Genomic DNA, 21042 nt, shown 5'->3' with positions numbered 1-21042 from the left:
TCCCCTGGAGAAGGAAATGGCAATCCACTCCAGTACTGCTGCCTGGAAAATCCCACAGACAGCTGAGCCTGGTGACCTACAGTCCATGGGGTCACAAAGAGCTGGACATGATTTAGCGACTAAACAACAACTACTACTCTATGTACTATGTCAGTAAGAGAGTCATTTGCTTTCTCAAACCCCTATTCAATGGTACATATATGGTTCAGCTGGAAAAATTACAGACCAATCACCATCTGACTAGAACCTTTATTATTCAGAAATAAACATCCTGAAGTGAGGTGGTTAGATAGTTTTTTCTGGATTACTGTAATAAATATTTGTCGACACACCATCTCAATAATCATACACTTTTTTCATTCTTAGGAGCTTCCAGAAATAACTCTTCTGTATCAAAAAACTTACAAAGGGCACAAGATAACGGTCTATGCGGAAGGAAAATTCTGGCGGGGGAAACTCTAATGAAGTGTTTTCTCCATTACATTTTTGATCGATACAGTTCAGGAAAAAAGCCTCACTTTGCCTTCCTTTTTGAATGCAAGAAATCAGATTAAAGGGAAAAACTTTCATAATCAAGTATAAATCACAAACAGGTTTTTCTGATAAAAGCTTTAAAGCTTGAAGAAATGAGAAAGGCAAGCATGCATTTCTTTAAGCATCTCAGTAATTTGCAAAATTTTTCAGCAATTATGCACATATTGTTTCTATACTTAAAAATGCAATAACATTCATGCTTTGAGTATTTTTTCCTGAGTGTTTTAAGGATACTTTGTTTCAGGTGATTCAAAAGTAAGACTTACAACATACACATTATATAACAGGAATTCTCCATGTGGTTAGCATTTTGAACTCTGCTAACAGCGTGAGACAGCAGGCAGTCAAGCATGACCCCATCTGTACTGTAAGGAGCGCCTGGAGAACCCTCGACGTCTTTGTGACCTGCTCAGTGTGTCTGGCGGCTCTGCGGAGATGCAGCCATGCCTCGTCTGCCCATGTGCAGACTCCCTGGCTTGCCGCGGCCATCGCCTCAGTGCTGAGCGTTCAAAGAAACACTGCAGGTGCCCTTTTGCTTCTCTCTGGTCCCTTCACCAAATCCTTTCATCACTTATGACATTACTTGTTAATATTCCACATTCCAAAAAGGAAACTGCAGGTACACAAGTTTGTGAACTTTCACTAAGCCAAATAAATTTTAAAATAGATAAAACACTCAAATTCCTGAAAAACAAACCTTGGTTTTCACAATCATTTGAACATTGTAGAATTACTCAGACACAAGAATTGAAAATGCATGTGCTATCTGGAAGAGAACTACTGAATTTATTCTCCAGGAGAAAAACAGACCTGAAGCATCACATTACTGGAACGTTTGAAACACGATGGCAAGTTCTTATCTTCTAAACGTCAACGAAAGCTGCTTGTACAAACTATTTAATGAATATCTGCCCCTATTAAACAAGCCAGATATCTGATGTATTGAGGATATCAGAAGCTGAGTCACTTCACTTCTTCCTGTTGCCTCCAGTTGCTAGAATAGTAGCAACACGCATAAATATGTTTAATGTATCCATGTAGATTCCCAGCATCCTAGAAAAGAAATTATGTCCATTAAATATGATGTAGTTCTTATAACAATGACAAAAACTATTCCTTAATGAAGTAGAGAAAGAGCAATACTGATTATGCGTCCTGCTGCTGCTGCTGCTAGGTCACTTCAGTCGTGTCCGACTGTGTGTGACCCCATAGACGGCAGCCCACCAGGCTCCCCTGTCCCTGGGATTCTCCAGGCAAGAACACTGGAGTGGGTTGCCATTTCCTTCTCCAATGCATGAAAGTGAAAAGTGAAAGTGAAGTCGCTCAGTCGTGTCCAACTCTTAGCGACCCCATGGACTGCAGCCTACCAGGCTCCTCTGTCCATGGGATTTTCCAGGCAAGAGTACTGGAGTGGGGTGCCATTGCCTTCTCCAGAGATTATGTGTCCTAGGTATATGAAATGGAAATTTTAAAAAAGATGTCAACTAAAGAAATCCTGGGCTTCCCTGGTGGCTCAACGGTAAAGAATCTGTCTGCTAATGCAGGAGATGCGGGTTTGATCCTTGGGTCTGGAAGATTCCCTAGAGAAGGAAATGGCAATCCACTCCAGTGTTCTTGCCTGGGATATCCCAGGGAGAGAGGAGCCTGGCAGGCTATAGTTGGTGGGGCTGCAAGAGTTGGGACACTATTTAGGGACTAAACAACAAAAAAGGAAGTCCTAGACTAGCAAACTGTCAAGATTTTCTTTTGGCAGATTAATCTTTGTTTAAGGGCAGTTTTTAAAAAATCTTTATATTCTCTGGTACTCTGAGTACAGTTATTTTGTTAAAAAAAAAAAAAAAGAAAGGGTGATAGACAATGAACTAATCAAAACAAGACCAAAGAAACACCTTTACAGAAATATGTTAGACACAAGTCTGGCATTTTAAAATATACTTCCTCATTGCCTCCCTGCATCACCTCCAAAGAAACTTGCTACAAATCTGTAAGCATTATAGGAACACTTTAAAAAAAAAATCATTATATTAAGTTTTAAATAAAGAAAAATAAGTTACTTTTAGAAATGTCACAGACACTGTGAAACTCATGGAAATTAATTACTTTGGTGGAGACACCAAGGAAACGAAACACCATCATTATACAACAGTTAACATCAGCGTGTAAGCTGAATATTTCCAAAATGGAATTTTCAATTTTTAATAAAAAATTTTAAATTGAAGTGTTCTCAATTTTTAATAAAACTGGCTTTTCTATAAAAAATTAGGTCAATCATGTACACTCGCCAAAAACAACACTTGACTAATATATCTTTTCTTTACTTTTAAAGTCTGTTAAATATAAACTACAAAAATAATTTACCGACAAGAGTTTTATAAGGCTAATTAGCAAAAATAGGTACAATACTCTGAATTAACTGAATACACACCTAATTATCACACTTAGTTGCCATATAATCAAATGTTTCATATACATATAGCTTACTAAGGACAGAGACCAGACCAAATGTTAATAGTAATAAAATACTAAAATTCAACAAAGTCATTGTTGGAGGCTGAACTCAAAAGATATGTTCAAGTCCTAATCTGTGTGAATGTGACCTTATTTTCGGGTCTTTGTGAATGTAATTAAGATGTGAATTAAGAAGAGGTAGGACTGGAGAAGGGTGAGTCCAATATGATGGGTGAATCCAATTGGATGCCTTAGTCCAATATGGCATCATTATGAGAGACATAATACTCTGGGCAAGACTGACGGCAGGAGGAGAAGGGGACGACAGAGGATGAGATGGCTGGATGGCATCACCGACTCGATGGACATGAGTTTGAGCAAGCTCTGGGAGCTGGTGGTGGACAGGGAAGCCTGGCGTGCTGCCGTCCATGGGGCTGCAGAGTTGGACACGACTGAATGACTGAACTGAACTGATGAGAGACAGAGATACAGGGAGAATATCACATGAACACAGGAGCAGAGGTCAGAGCGACAGAAGCTAAGGAATGCCAAGGATGGCTGGTCACGACAAGAAGCTAGGAGAGAGGCATGGACCAGATGCTCCCCTGGAACCCTCAGAACACACCAGCCCTGATGATACCCTGATGTCGCACTTCTGGGCTCTGGAACAGAATAAACTTCTGTTGTTGTGAATCACCCAGTTTACATAATTGTTACAGCAGCCCTTGGAAACTAAGAGTCAGAAAACAAAATAGGCCAAACCAACACAAACGTCCTTATGCAACGAAGACAGGACATTCAAGGCTACTTACGAATTGATGGGATCGTATTTCTGAACTCCATACATTGGTACTACTTCTGCACGCTTGATTACTTTCTGTGTATCATATAGAAGAAACATGCTGAAAAGAACTAATCCACCATAAACCGCCACTGAGTACAGAGTGGCACCAGCCACAGTGGTAGGTGGAAGAAACATCGATCCTGAAATCAAAATGGGAAAAAAATTGTTTGAAAGGATTTTTCTGTAACTGGGATTTGTAATCAACATTACTCACAAAACTTTTTCTTTGGTATACTGCACAGGTAAGGAAACATTTGAGTAAGCGCACTGTCTAATTTTAAATACATTTAGTTCAAAACCCATTATACTCATTCCTGCAATGGGTCATCTGCCCCCATAATAGGAAGGTTCCTGCATCAGAGCAATTTTCATGTTCTTCAGACCAACTTTCTCATTTTAGATGTATTTGGTTAAACCAGTAATAATGGTCTGCCATTATGCCAAATGAGTAAATCCAGTCAAACTGGCATATATCTTTAAATCAACTTAAATGACACTGACTACATTCTCTCCATTAGAATACCAGGGTATGTTAGATGATTTCAGGACACCAAGAACCAAGTGTCAAAGCATAGCGGCTTACCTAGGGAGGACACAAAGACGACACCGAGGCCCACACCCAGGGGAGCCCCCATGTTCAGAAACTTCTCGCTGGGCGCACACATGGCCACGGTGGAGAGACCTCCCACAATGCCCGCCGTGTACCACGCAGCTCTGAGGAGAAGAGGCCCCCCTAATATCGTCAGAGGGGCCACCACAGCACCCATCACACCTGGAGAAAGAGCAAGGGGGCACTTAAGCATTTACCACACAACCATCAAAAGGAAGATGCTTCAACTAACCTGCCTTGTGAACAAATTAGAGCTTACTGTTAAACAATAGGACTACAAAGTTTTCTCCTTATTTAGCTAACAGTAGCCACAAAACTCCTAAGCTAAAACTTACACCTATCCAATTTCTAAATCACAACAGTAACACCATTTCTAGCCAAATAATCAACACTCACAAGTATAAACACTAGTCTAGATTTTTATAACTGTCAAATTCAATGTAGCTCACTATTTGGGTCTGAGTCTACCAAGTCTTTATAACAACATTCACATTTGGAAGAAATGAGATGAAGAAAAGGCTTAAAATAACTTTTTTTAAAAAGCAGCAAATGCATACTATGTTATAAATAATTTTCTTCTTAAAAGCAGGATACTGGTATTAAAAGAAAATACTGGGATCACTGCCCTCCCATCCACTAAAGTTCCGTCCTGTAAAGCTCCATGGAAAATACCTATGGTTGAATACCTAAGACCTAATGGGAGAGAGACCTGAAAGCCAACGTTGGGAAGTCACGCTGTCTCATATACACCCAAAGACAGCACATGAATATAAATGATGTATTTCACACTGGAAATGCATCATATTGGGTGTCCAAAGCCTAATTTCCATGTACTAACCCATGTTAAAAACATTTCAGTCTCTCTCCCTGGAAGTTTCATGGAAACGCTTATAGAATTTGTCTTATTTTGTGGCAGGGAACACGCATCTAAGAATCGTTTTGGTTCTGCACCTGCTGGCTCTCTACTCAACCCAGAGGCAGATACTTGCCATGGAAAATACTTTTTGTAAGCAAGCCATGTGCCATTCCATAATTAAGGAGACTATTACAAGTACCTCAAAGAATATTAAAACTGTTCCAGAATACCAGGGTTGGACAGCCTCTGCCTTGCCTTCAGTAACTTTGTGTCAAGATCTATCTAAATATCAATCCAGCTAATGGTGTCACATTAGCTGTACAGAAGTACAGCTAATTAGAAGTACATTTCCAAAGATCTTTTTGATTGTTTTCTTCCCTATATTCTACTGCAAAAACCTCTGCTCTTATTTTTACCTCCTCTGTCCCTGGTGGAGACCTTTAGTTTTTTATTTTCCAAAAGATACACAGTAAGAACAATTCTCAAGTGATGTGTACCAGACCTGAAATCTTTCTGGTATTATACAAAATACATAAAAAGAAACCTCTGCCTACCTAGACTATTACCAGAGAATAGTGTACCACTGGGGCCGTCCATGGTCTCAGTATCAGAAACATTAACTCGCCAGAATGGAGCTCTGGCAATAATACAACCAGGAATAAGTGCAGGATCAGTGTTTAGTAGACCAGAGGCTTAATTAAACTGTGTGTGTATCATTTACAACTGTGAAGAGCCACCAAAAAAGGTAGTATTTAAGACTGTTTAATAACAATTTTAAACAACATACCAGAATGTAGTAACCAAGCAAGGTGCTTTGGGCCTGGACTCTGCTCGTATGATATTGACTGTACCAGCATTCCAGCTCCAATCATGGCTGCAAAGGTTGCACCAATAGTCTGCAAGACATGTATTACTAAGAAAAACGGATCCTCACACAACAACAAGTAGAACCCACAAGTTCCAAGTTCAGTTAGTCCTTCCAATAGACTATGCTTAAAAAGATGAAGAATAATAAACAGAATCCTTTATTTTTCTAGCACATTAAAAGGCCTTGTGCTTACTTCAGTTTGATCAAACTAGCAAGAGTGCCCCCTACTGTCATACATAAGGTATTGCAGACAACTTTAAGTAAATGAGTTTTCATTCTGGGCTTCCCTGGTGGTCCAGTGGTTAGGAATCCACCCTGCAATGCTAGGGGACACCTCTTTGATCCCTGGTCCGGGAGTATCCCACATCCCACGAAGTAACTAGGCCTGCACACCACAACTGCTGGGCCTGTGTTCTAGAGCCCAGGAGCCACAACCACCGAGCCCACACACCTAGAGCCCGTGCTCCAAAACAAGAGAAGCCGCAGCAATGAGAGGTCACGCACCGCCAACTGGAGAGTGGGCCCCACGTGCCGCAACAAGGACCCACCACAGTCAAATAAATAAATGTAAAAATAAATCTTTAAAAAATTTTATTCCTGTTAGACACAGGTGTAACAAAACCACTTTAACAATCCCAGAACATTTATTTTAGATTATATTTATTTTGGCATAGCACTAACATTAAAAACAATTAGTGATGATATACAAATTAGAACATATATGGCACACTGCCTTAAACTCTATTCTTTAAATGAAAACTTGAAAAATAGGAGCAAATGAAAAGACGAGAAATAAAGTCTTCGCTTCTATCCTCCCAGTTTTTTGGCTGAATTGGCCCTCATCCCTCTTCTTTGCCTATGTTAAATTTCCACTGTTATACATTTATATATTCTGTGTGCACAAAAAAGAAATGTTTGTAATGCAAGAAAGATGATAATCTTCAAGATTTTTAAGGCAGAAACTGCATACTTGCAGCCCTATGGCAAGATTAGGCAGCAGACATTTTGTTTGGCCAACTATTCAAACAAACAAACAGAAGTGAATTCATTTAGTTGGGAAGGCTTTCTCTGGTAGCTCAGACGGTAAAGCATCTGCCTACAATGCAGGAGACCTGTGTCAGATCCTTGGGTCAGGAAGATCCCCTGGAGAAGGAAATGGAGACCCACTCCAGTATTCATGCCTGGAAAATCCCATGGACCGAGGAGCCTGGTGGGCTACAGTCCATGGGGTTGCAAAGAGTCGGACACGATTGAGCGACTTCACTTCACTTCTCTAGGTCCCAATAATCCTGTGTAACATACCAGGCCTGCCTCATTCATCTGCCTCATCTGCCTGAACCAAGGACACCTGAATGGTCAACCCCTGTGGTAAAGTACAGGTAAATGTAACAGCTATTTCTGCTGAGAACGGGAAAGCCTTCACTCCTAATACAGAACAGCACACTGGATTCTACTCCAACATCTTCCAATGGATAAACAATTACTAAAAGCTACTTCATGGATCTCTGCATTTTCAGGATATTTAACACAATTGTGTATTTTTCTTTTAAAATCCTTCATGACACAGGTCCATTTTTTGCCTTTTACCTTCCCATACTGTACACTTCAGCTACACTGAACTGGTATACTGCAAATACATCCCAGTTTCATGCCTCTTTAATTCTGTTTATTGTGCCAAAAAATACCTGTCTTCCTATCTGGCTGACGTATTCAAGGATTCCTTCCTTGAGAAAGTTTTCTTAGTAAGTACTATGGCTGTTATAAGCAGTGTCAGATGTCTCTACTCTGTTTCAAAAGCAGAAACTTTGTGCTTGGTACTTTGACATCATGCGTATGCCTGTCACCTTCCAAAGGCTTCTTCATCTCTGTAGCACCTGTCTGGCTTTCTTAACTATTTTACTTAAGCAGCCCTAACAGCAGGTGAGACTAATCTTATGCCTACAGGCACCTGAGAATATGGTTCAAGCACAAAACTTCCTTTAAGTCTTATATTTTAGGGATTAAAGTCTTTTGTATATTTTAATCTTTCATGTTTGCTTTATTATAAAAGCACTGCTTTAAACTGTTTATCTCATTAAAACTGACATACCTGATGAGAATGCAACAAGCTGATTTTGTGCCTTCAATAACCTCGAGGCTAGGAGATCCTTACACCCATCTGAGAAGCAAGACCCTAATATTCAAGCGTCCAAATGGCTAGATAACTGCAAATGGTTCTCTTTTTGGAAAGTACAGTATAGTGGAAATACTACAGATTTGGAAGTCATGGGGATCTGGGTTGCCAAGAGAAGAATGGAAAGAATCAGTGGGAAATTGCCATGAGAAGTCTGTAAGTGTATTAGATAAACTTTCCCATCTCCCCTTCCTTTCCAGTCTCACACTACTGCTTTAGTTTGTGCTCTTATCATCCCTTGTTTCAGACCTCGAAGAGACACAGCTGGTACACTTGCTTCTCATCTCTTCCACATCAGCTCTTAAAGCTCAAATACACATCATACTTTTGCTGTTCCAGTATCTGCAATCGCCTCTGTTAGGCACTCTGCTCAGCTTGGCAATCAAACACACCCTAATTGTGTCTTCTTAACACCCCAGACCTCAAATACTCAAAGTTCACTTGAATGGGATTATAAAGTCACTTGTAGTGACTACGTTCTCGCCTCTTTCCAAACTATTTTACAAAACTGGACTACTCTGTCCTCTGAACTGAAACTCTCATTGAATATAAAGCCTTATATAGGTTCAAGGAGAATTCAGAGTAACAGCAGCAGTATTATTCTACTCTTAGAGTAGCTTGGGTTTTTGTGACAGCTATTTTCCTTGATCTCTAAGATGGATTTTCATCTGCCTTATTTTTTAGTGAACTTCTAGAAAATAGAGCTGTGTTAAATCTGCTACTAGGTAAGTAGGACGTTCCCTGTAAGTTTAAGTTCCAACACCTTTACTGCTACTAAAATACATATTCAACATGGAATAATACCTGACTTGCCTAAGAATGTATATCCTACTTTGTTTCAGCTGCACCCACAATTCATATATTACCTGAACAAAAACATATTTAATATAGTAAGCTATTCTTTCCACTTAATACCCCTCCTCCAATCGTTTTCATCTAATCTTTTGCTATTTAGTGGCAAAGGAAAACAAAAACAAGCCGACTTACTATCCAAGAGCCTCTCATCATGAAGTTCATGAGGGCAGGAGTTCTGCTCACTGCCACGGCAGACAAAGCTGTTAAGCCAATACTTCCTGCTAAGTACATGTAAGTGGAATGAATTCTATCCTTCACATACTGAGGCCAAATTCTGTAAGAAACACAACATGGTTAATTTACAGGATTATGAATGTGAATCTTGGTTGAATCATTTACTGGCTGGGAGACCTGGATAACTGCTCCAAATTTTATTCCATTATCTAGGAGATAATGATGTGTATGTTGGAGTTACGATAAAAAGTACCAAAATACATATAAGCACTTGGCATACATACAAAACAACACATTTTCTCCTAGCTTAAACACATATAACCATGGTAAAGATTTCTATTTACTTTGAATAAATAGGTGCAAAGGAAATAAGATTGTTTTTATTCATGTATATCTCCACACAGTTAGAACACTGGACATAAAAGATTCCAAAAGTGGCAAAAGATGAGAAGAAAACTGGAAGCTTTAAGGCTAGACTTGTCTGGGAACAATTTACTTACACAGCTTTTTCAATAGCTCCGATCTCATTAGACATTCCCAATCCATAGTAGCACAAAGCTCCAAGACCAACTGCAGCCCCTCCAGCAATAAACCATCTTCCCATCTGATCAACTGCAGAACACAGGAGGAGATGCACAGTAATTGTTGTCTTGACTAACATGATCAGACTTAATTCATCTGTAATTTCACTCTAACAAAATTTGAGGACACAGTGTTATCTGCAGATGCAGGGGTACTTCTGTGATACACACTATTTTATTCATAAGAGATGCATATTCTCATGGCACTCTTAGAAAGTAAAGATGAGAACATTTTCAGTCAAATGTTATACAGTGCTATTAACAAAGATGATTAAGAACAAAAGAACCAAAGAAAAATGTAATTAGTGTTTATGCAGCTGAATCAAGGGAGAGGGTGCTCTTGTTTTCAAGAGTACTGAGAAAGAAACAATTTATCAACTCTTAACTGGATGGAGATATTAACAAAGAGCCTCTTACTCCCTTTAGTCAAAGTCTGTTCACTAACAATGTTACTATGGACTGAGATGACTCATATAATTTGGTTTCTAGGGCCAACTGACCAATAGAAATGCCCTGAGGAATGCCACATAGGGCTGTCTCCCATTTGTATACAGATGGTCCCCAACTTAAGATTTTTCAACTTTACAAAGATGCAAAAACAATATGCATTCAAGTGGAAACTGCACTTTAAATTTTTAATGTTGATCTTTTCCTGGGTTACTGATAGGCAATATAATAGTTTCCTGTGATGCAGGGCTGTGACAGTAAGCCACAGTGCCCAGCCAGCCAGTTGACTGTGCGGGTAAACAACCCATACACTTATAACCATTCTGTATTCACCCAACAAGTTTTTCACCTTCAGGATTCAACAAATAACAGGAAAGAGTCAACACTTTATAAAATAGTTTTGCCCAACTTTAGGCAAATGTTATATATTCTCAACACATTTAAGGTAGGCTAGGCTGAGCTATGATATTCTCAAGGTTAGGTATATTAAGTGTATCCTGAACTTCAAAACATCCTCAACTTATGATGGGTTTATCAAGATGTAACCCCATTTTAAGTCAGGGAACATAGGTATTAACCTTTTGCAAGGGTGTTAAGTAGAGTTCTTTGACTTTGGGTAGATGACCAATCAAGATTCTGAGGTTGCAAAGCTGAAAGCCAAGCTGTGAACTAAGCTGACTTCATTAAGGTATTGCTTCCTGAGAGGCCCTAAATGGGCCCTTCTTGAACAACCAGGTTTTTATTAACACCTATGTTTTGGTGATTTATTCTTGGCCTGAAACATATTCAAATATTATGTCTGAGTAAGAGTCTACACAACTTCAAATGAACTTCATTAACAGATTATAACTTAAAATTATAGCATAATAACTAATAATCCTTAAAAAAAAAATGGTGGAAGTAAAATTTTTTTCTGGGAGAAATCTGACTGGGAACCACTGAGCCCAGAGCCAAGTAGCAATCTTTCCAGGGTCATCAGATCCCTGAGGATGACTGCCCTTCTTCTCACAAGATGCACATACACACACGTTTGCACACATTTTAAGGAGGTTGTTCAGGGGCCTCTTAAGAGTTTACTAAAGGTTGCTACCTACTTTTAAATATTTTTTCCACCGATGGTTCCAAAGCTGCCTCCTTGAGTTCTTGGGTTGTTTTTCCACGTCGAATCCCAATTCTTGTCTTGGTAGCATATTCCTGACATAAATGAAAACAAAGACACATACCACCCATATAAAAGAATGTTAACAATAAAACAGAGGATCTCGACACTCCAGGTAACTCTGTAAAAAGTAGCTTGATACTTTTTATGTGTGTAACTTCACTATGAATGAAGGTTAGCTAATCTTTAAAAAATTAAATGTAGACCCCACCTGTACTCTAGCTTTGAAGTGATTCACTAATTCATTACAATATAACTTCTGAGTTCAAGTTTCAGAATTACTTATTTCATACACTATAAATTTTATTTATACCTCTAGACTTATCATTTTAAACACTAACTTTTAAAAGATATGCATTCAATAAGTATTAACTACATTTCTCTTATGGGAAATGGGCTCAATTTTTCCCTCAAACACAAAGCCAAAGGGAGAGAGGACTTCTACCTGTATTTCAGGTTTTTCAACAGTGAAACAGTTAATTTTAAGAAGAAAAAAGTTGTCCCTCTTAGCTTCTGTACATTTCCATCTACCTCACATTTTAAAATTTATTCTCCTAATCTGAATGCTAGAGCAGAAATGTAGTATAAAAGGAAACGGGTTTCTCTTTAACCTGACAGATTTTATTTTACCACTCTCTAGGCAAGAGCTGAAATGACATGGTTAGCAATTGGTCAGCCAGTAATATTCCCAGGGTCTTAAGCTTTTGACAATAGGATCCACGATTTCTTTGTTGAACCATATAGCTCTCAATCCTTCACAAATTACTCTAAATTCTCTGAATGAGAAACTCCAAGAGCTGTAAGTAAAGGACAAGTCATAGGGGTTCTTTTTCATATGTGATAAGGACGGAACAGAATGCTAAGAAGCCAATAGAGAGTGCTGATTTGGGGCTTTTTCAGGGTTGTTTCAGTTAATCACTAATGATAGAGTCGGGAGCTTCATGCTTTGTCCAAAAAAAAAAAAAAAAAAAAAAGGCCCAGGAGCATAGAGACAGACAGACAATACAAAAATATTATCTTTACCCTGCTGGGTGTTAAAAGCCATTGATTCTTCGTGATGGAATTCTTCACAACAGGGGAGGCCTTGGTGAAAGCTGGGTGGAAAACCCTGGAAGGCAGTGCCCGGAGACACACAAGTCTTGCGGCCAGCATGGTGGTGCACCAGGTTTACCAAGCAGATCTGAAATGCTAGAGACAGACAAAAAATAACCCATTAACCAACTGAAGGAAGGACGTAGAAGAGATAAAAGCCAGTCATTTCCTAGTGGAAAAGATCAAGCGACGTTTTAAAACGATAATAAATACTCTGCTTGTTTCTTGTTAGTTCAAGAAACCCATCTCACAAAAAGTTTGAGATAGATCACCAAAAGGGGCTTAAATCTCAACAGGAACAGTAACAAGAGAAATAACTTGTTTAAGTTATGTGGCTAACAGAGAATTAAAAGGGTGTGTGATGGATTTTATAAACGTGGTTTTGGCTGAGGATTTATACCAGTATTCAGCGGGAAATTATAAAAGAGCTAATAACACCTTTGAGCAGAGGAAAAATGTCATCCTAACAAGAAATGATTAACTCTTCAAGGTCATATTACTTTTTAAGGCTATAAAAAACATCAGTGGAAACCAAACATGCCAGGTGTTGTTGTTTAGTTGCTTAAGTCCAAGGGACTCTTTTGAACCCCATGGACTGCAGCATGCCAGGCTCCTCTGTCCTGGATTTCCCAGGCAAGAATACTGGAGTAGGCTGCCATATCTTTCTCCAGAGGATCTTCCCCACCCAAAGACTGAGCCTGAGGTTCCTGCATTGGTAGGCAGATATTTCATCACTGAGCCACCTGGGAAGCCCATGCTAAGTATTACTTCCCTTGGAAACAAAACATAAAAATATTCAAGGTACTAAAACCACCTGGGATATATCTTAAAAATGTAGATTTCTAGGTCTAACTCCTGTTCTAATGATTTAACCCCTAGAAGACAGCTAAGAATCCTTGCTTTTAAATATATAAATATATTTCCAGATCTGTCACGGGATCTGCGAGGTGCACAACACTGACAAATATCCTTTGGGAAAATACCATGTCATTTTAGCACTTCCACGCCATTACATCATCTCAGCCTAAAGCTGCTATGCCTCTCAGTCCTCAACACACCTACAGAGGCACGCCAGTTCAGTGGCCTCCAAGGCGGCAATTCTGCTTCTACCCTAAGAAAAAAGTGGCCTCGGGCACAGGTTTGTTCTCTGAAACTCAGGTGCCTTAGCTACAGAATGGGTAATGTTATCGAGCCCTTACGCTTCCGTGCATATTCATGAGCTCCGGCGCTTGATCCTCAAAGAAAGTTCACCCTTATCAGAAGACTCGGATAAGAGCCGGGCAGCAAAACTCGCACCACTCTACAACACAGCAGACTCGGGATCCCCTTATCTACCAGGGCGGCGGCTGGGGGCCGCGGAGATGAATCAGCACCTCGCTGCCCAAGAAGAGGGCAGAGAGGGCGAGCCCCTGCCCGCCTATCCCAGGTCCCGCAGCCGCCACCCCCTCCACAGGGTCACCTGCAGGAGAAATCTGACGGGCCGCCAGGCCGTGACGCAGTCTGCAGCGCCGCAGCCTCCGACCTTCCCCACACGTCGGCAGCGGCCCCAGAGGGCCGACAGTCAGTGGTGCCGAGTACCGCGGTACCTGTAGGCCCGGGGGAGCCGTACCTCAGTCCCTGGACACCTCAAGCGCGCAGTTCCCCTTCCGGGCCGGTGAAACTCAAGCACCCAAACCTCCCGCTCCCTCCGCCCACCTCTTACTGACTGTGCGCGCAGTCTCTTTAGCTCACGGCGTGACGCAGCATCCGGAGAAGCCGCAAACACTACGACGGACAGCCAATCATGAGCGGAGCCCTAACGGAAGGGTGGGCATAGTAGGGAGGAGGGGTTCCGGGTTAGGGGGCGGGGCCAGTGGAGCAGTGTTGAGAGCGTCACAGTCAACGTCCATCGTGGGTGTGGGCAGAGAAGGCGTTTCAGCCGTCTTTGCCGAGGACCGCGGAACGTTCTTTCGTTCTTGTCTTAACGGCAGGAAGTACAGAAATTATGATCTGATCTGATCTGATTTTAAAATTGAAAGAGGATAGTATGAGAATATTATTCTTTCGCCGCGTTTCTTTTCCCTTGTTGCGTTTTTGCGCCTTCTCCAACGTATTGCGACATAGTGTGCCAAATTGGGTTCAAACCGGAACCAACCGGTGTCTTGGGTACGAGGTGAAATGTGCAAAAGGGTGTGAGTCACACAAGGTCGGAGAGCGGACAGGCAGATTTTTAGAAGTTTATTTCATTGTTTTGTGACTTACCCACGACATATGTTCAAGGTTCAGCGAATACTTGAATAATAGGTTGGTACAACAGGCTCTGCCTCTTATGCAGGGTTGTTCTGAGAACTGATCCTATTCAGATAATTTGTAAATTGAAAAACCTTTTTTTGGTTACGGGAGGAAGACTTGTTTTCTCCTAGCCTATTTGCTCATTAAATATTTACTGAGGCTAACTTTGTACCAAGCTCTGTACTAGGGATACATACAAATAAAAGATAACGTACCGTTGTTTTGGCAAAACAAAGGTACTATTGGCGTTTATTCTGGTGGAGACGAAAAATTGACAAAGTATTTGTTAGTGATAAGTACTAAGAAGTACCAGCTTCCCTGGTAGCTCAGACGGTAAAGCGTCTGCCTACAATGTGGGAGACCAGGGTTCGATCCCTGGGTCCGATCCCTGGGTCAGGAAGATCCCCTGGAGAAGGAAATGGCAACGCACTCCAGTACTCTTTCTTGCCTGGAAAATCCCATGGACTGAGGAGCCTGGTAGGCTACAGTCCATAGGGTCGCAAAGAGTTGGACACGACCGAGCAACTTCACTAAGAAGAAAAATAAAGCTGCGTAAAACACTACAGGGGCGGTATTTCGATAAAGGTGATTTAACAACATGTAAAATTTATGAACCTTATCTAAGCTATTGTTAATTGTGATTTATGATAATTCTCTAGCCATGTAAATCTTGAGACAAAGATTTGCATTTTAGTGGGTAATAAAACTGGCAGCTCACACACAGTTCTTGTTTCTTTACCCTGAAAATGGCAGGAAAATACTGTAGAGAAAGCTGTCACTTGAGGTTGTGAACAGATCATGAATAATCTTTAGGCTAGTATTGTTTCCAAAGATGTTAAGTGTTTTAAGGAAAGCAAGTTGCCTAGGCACATCACTGGGAAGATGTGCTTAGTGTGGCGTGGGAGAGGTTTCATTGACTTAGAAACCAGTTAGGAATCTATTGCAATTATTTAAGCAAAAAGGGACCGACGTTGGCATTAAGGCAGTAGAGCGACAGAGGGGGTTTATGACAGAGGTAAAAAAGTAAGGAGGAATTGACAGGTTTTAATGACTGATTGTAGCTGATAAGGATGAGGGAGGCACTCAACATAATCCCTCTGTACTGAATGGAGTGAGATCAGCTGGATAATTGCACCATTAATTTAGAGGCAGGATACAGGAAGAGCTACAAATGTGGGGGAAGTAGATAAAGCTCAGTATGAAGTGTTCCAATGTACGTTCTCTGAGTCTAAGACCTTGGCTGCCGGGGTCCAGCCCCGGCTGATCCAGGGTATTCGAAGCGGGGACAGCGTCGGTGAGGATCAGGATACAATAGCTTCAATTAGATATTAATTAGAGATGTAAAGAGTAATAGAATGAGGATAGCTCAGTAGGAAAATTCAGTGGAGAAAAGAGGCTGAGTAGCTTGGTTTACGCGGGAGACCAATAAAACTTCAAGACAAGAAGTTTGCACCACTTACGTAGGCCGCAGGCGTCCTTCCGTTCTCCCGAAGGAGAGGAGACGCTGAGGCCGCCCCGGTCGGATCTTAGAAGCCCAGGCATAATTAGCAAGCATGGCGGGTTCCGCGCTCCAGATGGAGACTCAGCCAGAATTTGAGAGAGAGAGCGACATGGGGAGACCAAGTTTCGGTGAACAAGGCCCGCACTTTATGTTCCAAAGTAGTTTTTATACCTAAAGTTGTGCATAGAGGATAATGGGGGAAGGGGTGGAGTCATGCAAGGACAGCAGTTCCTGGTCCTAATCGAAGCCAGGCTTTCAAACTTATCATATGCAAAAGTTCAGGTGATTTACATCATCTTCTGGCCAGGAGGCCTGTTAACATTTTAAGAAACTTATCTTTCTCTAAAGGTGATTATTCCAAAGTCAGGCACCAGCCTCCAAAAAAGCACTGGCTAAAGCTGCATTCCTATAGGGCAAAGGTGAGGTGGGCTCAATCAAGAAAAGAATTAACTCAAGGGTCCAACGTTACAAACATTGAGGCTACTACTTACATTTCTATACACCCATTATATCAATCAATACACTGCCAAGGACACAGTAGGTAAGGAGTATGGAGACTTAGCAGCAAACATTGGCCCAATAAGTGAAAAACCCTTCACCAATACAATTTCTAATCAATCTTTTAACTATTCAAAGGAATCTGTGTTTAGACAGTTTAGAACATCTCCTGCCTCTCACAGTTGGGAGGCTCTGAACAATAACATGTGGCCGGAAAAACCTATTCAGGCAGGCTAGAGGATTTCCAAAGGAGTTTGTAGGTTAAACACTGTCACACCCAGGGATTATTAACTGGAGCTGTAAGCTAACTCTTTTTTCAGAGAGAGGTAGTGGGGGACAGCCCCCCATAAAGTCAGAGGTGTAGGTGAAAGCACAAAGCAGAAAGTAGGCAGACTCTGGTTTTGGGGGTAGATGCTCGAGAATTTCCAGGGGGACTCCTGAGGCTCGAACCTGCCTTTGCGTATGCCGAGCCTCTTTCCTCATGACCTTTGCCATGGGCGGAGTGCCTCATGCTGGCTCCCAGCAGTGATAGAATTCTAGTTGAGCTATTCCAGATCCTGAAAGATGATGCTGTGGAAAGTGCTGCACTCAATATGCAATTTGCAATGTGCACTCAATATGCAATATGCCGGCTCCCGGCACTTGGCACTGTAGGACAGATAACAGAAAAAGTCATTAATCATTAATCCTAATGTAGGTACACTGTGCTCAGCGTGTCCCACTCTTTGCAGCCCCATGGACTGTAGCCTGCCAGGCTCCTCTGTCCATGGAATTTTCCAGGCAAGACTATTGGAGCGGGTTTCTGTTCATCTGTTGATGGAGGTGTCCATACTTTGGCAATTGTAAGTAATGCTGCTATGAACACTGGGGTGTATGTATCTTGTCAAATTAGCATTTCTTCCCCCGCCCCCAAATATCTCCCAAGGAGTGGAAATTCTGGGTCATATAGTAGTCCTTTGTTCAGTTTTTTTGAGAAACCTCCATTCTGTTTTCCACAGTGGCTACACCAATTTCCATTCCCACCAACAGTATGAGAGTTCACTTTTTCCCCACATCCTTGCCAACATCTGTTGTTTGTGTTCTTTTTAATGATAAACACTCTGACAGGTGGGAGGTGACATCTCATTGTGGTTTTGATTTTGCATTTCCCTGATGATTAGCAATGTTGAGCATCTTTTCAGGTGCCCATTGGCCATCTGCAGTTCTTCTGGAAAAATGGGAAAACTGGGCAGCTACATGTAAAAGAATGAAATTAGAATATTCTCTAACACCATACACAAAAATGAACTCAAAATGGATTAAAGACCTAAATATAAGACTACTAGATACTGGAGGCAGGGAAGGCAATGGCACCCCACTCCAGTACTCTTGCCTGGAAAATCCCATGGACGGAGGAGCCTGGTGGGCTGTCGTCTATAGGGTCACACAGAGTCGGACACGACTGAGCGACTTCACGTTCACTTTTCACTTTCATGCATTGGAGAAAGAAATCGCAACCCACTCCAGTGTTCTTGCCTGGAGAATCCCAGGGATGGGGGAGCCTGCTGGGCTGTCGTCTATAGGGTCACACAGAGTCGGACACGACTGAAGTGACTTAGCAGTAGCAGCAGATACTGGAGGAAAACAGGCAGAACACCCTTTGACATAAATCACAGTGATATTTTTTGGATCCGTCTCCTAAAGTAAAAGAAACAAAAGCAAAAATATTCAAGTGGGACCTAATTAAACTTAAAAGCTTTTGCATAGTAAAGCAAACTATGGACAAAAGAGGTAACTGACTTAATGTATGTGTGTTGTGTGTTATTCGCTCAGTAGTGTCCAACTCTTTATGACCCCGTGGACTGTAGCCCACCAGGCCCTTCCTTTGTCAGTGGAATTCTCCAGGCAAGAATACTGGAGTGGGTTGTCATTGAGGGGATCTTTCTGACCCTGGGTCTCCTGCATTGCAGGCAGATTCTTTACTGTCTGAGCCACCAAGGAAGCCCTAACTTACTCAATGGGAAAAAATACTTGTAAATGACATAAGGGATTAATACTCAACATATATAAAGAGCTCATACAACTCAACATCAAAAACAAAACAAAACAGCAGCCCAATTTAAAAATGGGCAGAAGAACTGAATAATGTGGCTGTTCTAATCCACATGGGACCCAGGAGAGGAGAAAATAGTTTGAACTCCAAGGTTGGTGATAGGTTCTAAATCTGGGCTGGCAAATTATCAGACTGTCCTGAGCTTCCCAGAATGGAATAAACTAAGCTATCTGCTTTAGACTGACTGAGGACTCGAAAGCAACATTGATGCCAGACTAAGGGAAGATGTAGCTCATTTTCATTCTCATTTTATTGGCAACTTTTCAGTGTCTACTTCACACAGAGATGCAACCAAATACTGTATATGGGTCAAAGGGGAACACCATTAATGGAATAGTATCCATGGAGGTGCAGAACATTGGAGAAATCCCGAGAATTGTCTCATACTTCCTGATAAGATTGTAATGAGTAAACTAAGATCCAGAGATGATCGTAAACTTAAGAAAACCTAACAAGATAATGGTGGATCTGGGTCTAGAATGTACATTCCCGAATGAATGTGAAAACTGGTTCTCAAAGGGTGAAAAAAATCTTTATTCACAGACAGACTTTAGAGATATTGTGGGTTTGATTCTGGGCTACATCATAAAGTGACCGTCTCATTAAAAAGAGTTACACAAATATTTTGATTTCCCAACACATGTAAAAGTTATGTTTACACTATGCTGCACACTATTAAGTGTGCAATAATAGCATTGTGTCTGAAAAAACAATGTTCATATCTTAATTAAAAAATGTTTTATTGCTAAAAAATACAAACCATCATCTGAGTCTTCAGTCATAGTAGTAACATCAAAGATCACTGACCACAGATCACCATAACAAATAAAATAATACTGAAAACATTGGAAATGTTCTGAGAATTACCAAAATGTGTCATAGAGACACAGTGTAAACAAATACCGTTGGGAAAGTGGCACTGATAGACTTGCTCACTGCAAGGTTGCCACAGACCTTTAATTTGCAAAAGATGTATCTTCAAAGTGCAATGAAGTGCAATAAATGAGATATGCCTGGATACGTATAAAGAATCTGGTAAAGAATCTGCCTACAATGCAGGAGATGCAGATTTGATCCCTGGGTTGGGAAGATCCCATGGAGGAGGTCATGGCAACCCACTTCAGTATTCTTACCTGGAGAATTCCATGGACAGAGGAGCCTGGTGGGCTACAGTCCATGGGGTCTCAGAGAGTCAGACATAAGTGAAGGAACTTAGCATGCATGCACACGCATGCACATACACACACACACACATCACAGCTATACATTACACACAGTACACGTGCCAGTTTATCTGTGACATTAAAATTTCATGGAGGAGGGCAATTAGGAAAAAAATGCTTGAAAAGACTCCTTAAAGAAGAAATCACGAAAAATTGGCTGAGGAAACTTTAGTATAGAATCTTGGACTCCTCTGACATGGTGGTCCACTCTGGTGGCAGGCCTGCTCAGCAGAAAAGTTTTAGTTTTCCATCTAAGATTCTATCAATGAGATGTTGTTTGAGGTAGTTTTATGATCTCTTGGTAAAAATTCAGTGTTCTCTGTATTCCAGTATCTTATTTCTAGCTGCTCTAGGACATCTCTATCTAACATGTCTAAAACCAAGTTATACTAAGATGTGGTCCAGCAGATTGCATGTAAAAGATGTACTCCAATATTCCTTTCTCCCTGAGCCTTCAAATTCTTTTATGGTAGTGCTTTTCAAGTGTAGGGCTTCCCTTGTGGCTCAGCTGATAAAGGATCCACCTGCGATAGGGGAGAGCTGGGTTTGAGCCCTGGGTTGGAAAGATCCCCTGGAGAAAGGAAAGGCTATATTCTGGCCTGGAGAATTCCATGGACTGTATAGTCCATGGGGTTGCAAAGAGTTAGACAGGATTGAGTGACTTTCACTTTTACTCCAAGTGTAAGGATTAATAGGTTCTAGGTGGCTCAGAGGTTAAAGCGTCTGCCTGCAATGCGGGAGACCTGGGTTCGATCCCTGGGTCGGGAAGATCCCCTGGAGAAGGAAATGGCAACCCACTCCAGTATTCTTGCCTGG

At 41.2% G+C, this 21042-nt stretch overlaps 1 protein-coding gene across 3 annotated transcripts; it reads right to left on the bottom strand.

The window, feature by feature from the left end:
- Positions 1 to 229: 229 nt before the first annotated feature.
- On the bottom strand, positions 230 to 14398 carry GHITM (growth hormone inducible transmembrane protein). 3 transcript variants are annotated; one of them, XM_055537881.1, is made up of 9 exons: positions 14251 to 14398; positions 12573 to 12737; positions 11485 to 11584; positions 9863 to 9974; positions 9321 to 9462; positions 6080 to 6188; positions 4410 to 4598; positions 3795 to 3966; positions 230 to 1587 (listed from the first exon to the last, which is right to left on the bottom strand). In XM_055537881.1, exons 2-9 carry the CDS (start codon positions 12699 to 12701, stop codon positions 1503 to 1505), a joined length of 1038 nt encoding a protein of 345 aa, XP_055393856.1. In that variant the 5' UTR covers positions 12702 to 12737; positions 14251 to 14398; the 3' UTR covers positions 230 to 1502. The 3 variants fall into 3 exon arrangements, with proteins under 3 accessions (XP_055393856.1, XP_055393872.1, XP_055393862.1); XM_055537897.1 differs by having other exon boundaries at positions 14337 to 14357; XM_055537887.1 differs by lacking the exon at positions 14251 to 14398 and adding an exon at positions 14101 to 14238.
- Between the last annotated feature and the right edge of the window lie 6644 nt (positions 14399 to 21042).

This window comes from Bubalus kerabau, chromosome 1, assembly GCF_029407905.1.
Source record: "Bubalus kerabau isolate K-KA32 ecotype Philippines breed swamp buffalo chromosome 1, PCC_UOA_SB_1v2, whole genome shotgun sequence".
Lineage (NCBI taxonomy): Eukaryota > Metazoa > Chordata > Mammalia > Artiodactyla > Bovidae > Bubalus > Bubalus kerabau.
The sequence above is the reverse complement of the archived record's forward strand: the minus strand, read 5'-3'. Positions and strand labels throughout refer to the sequence as shown.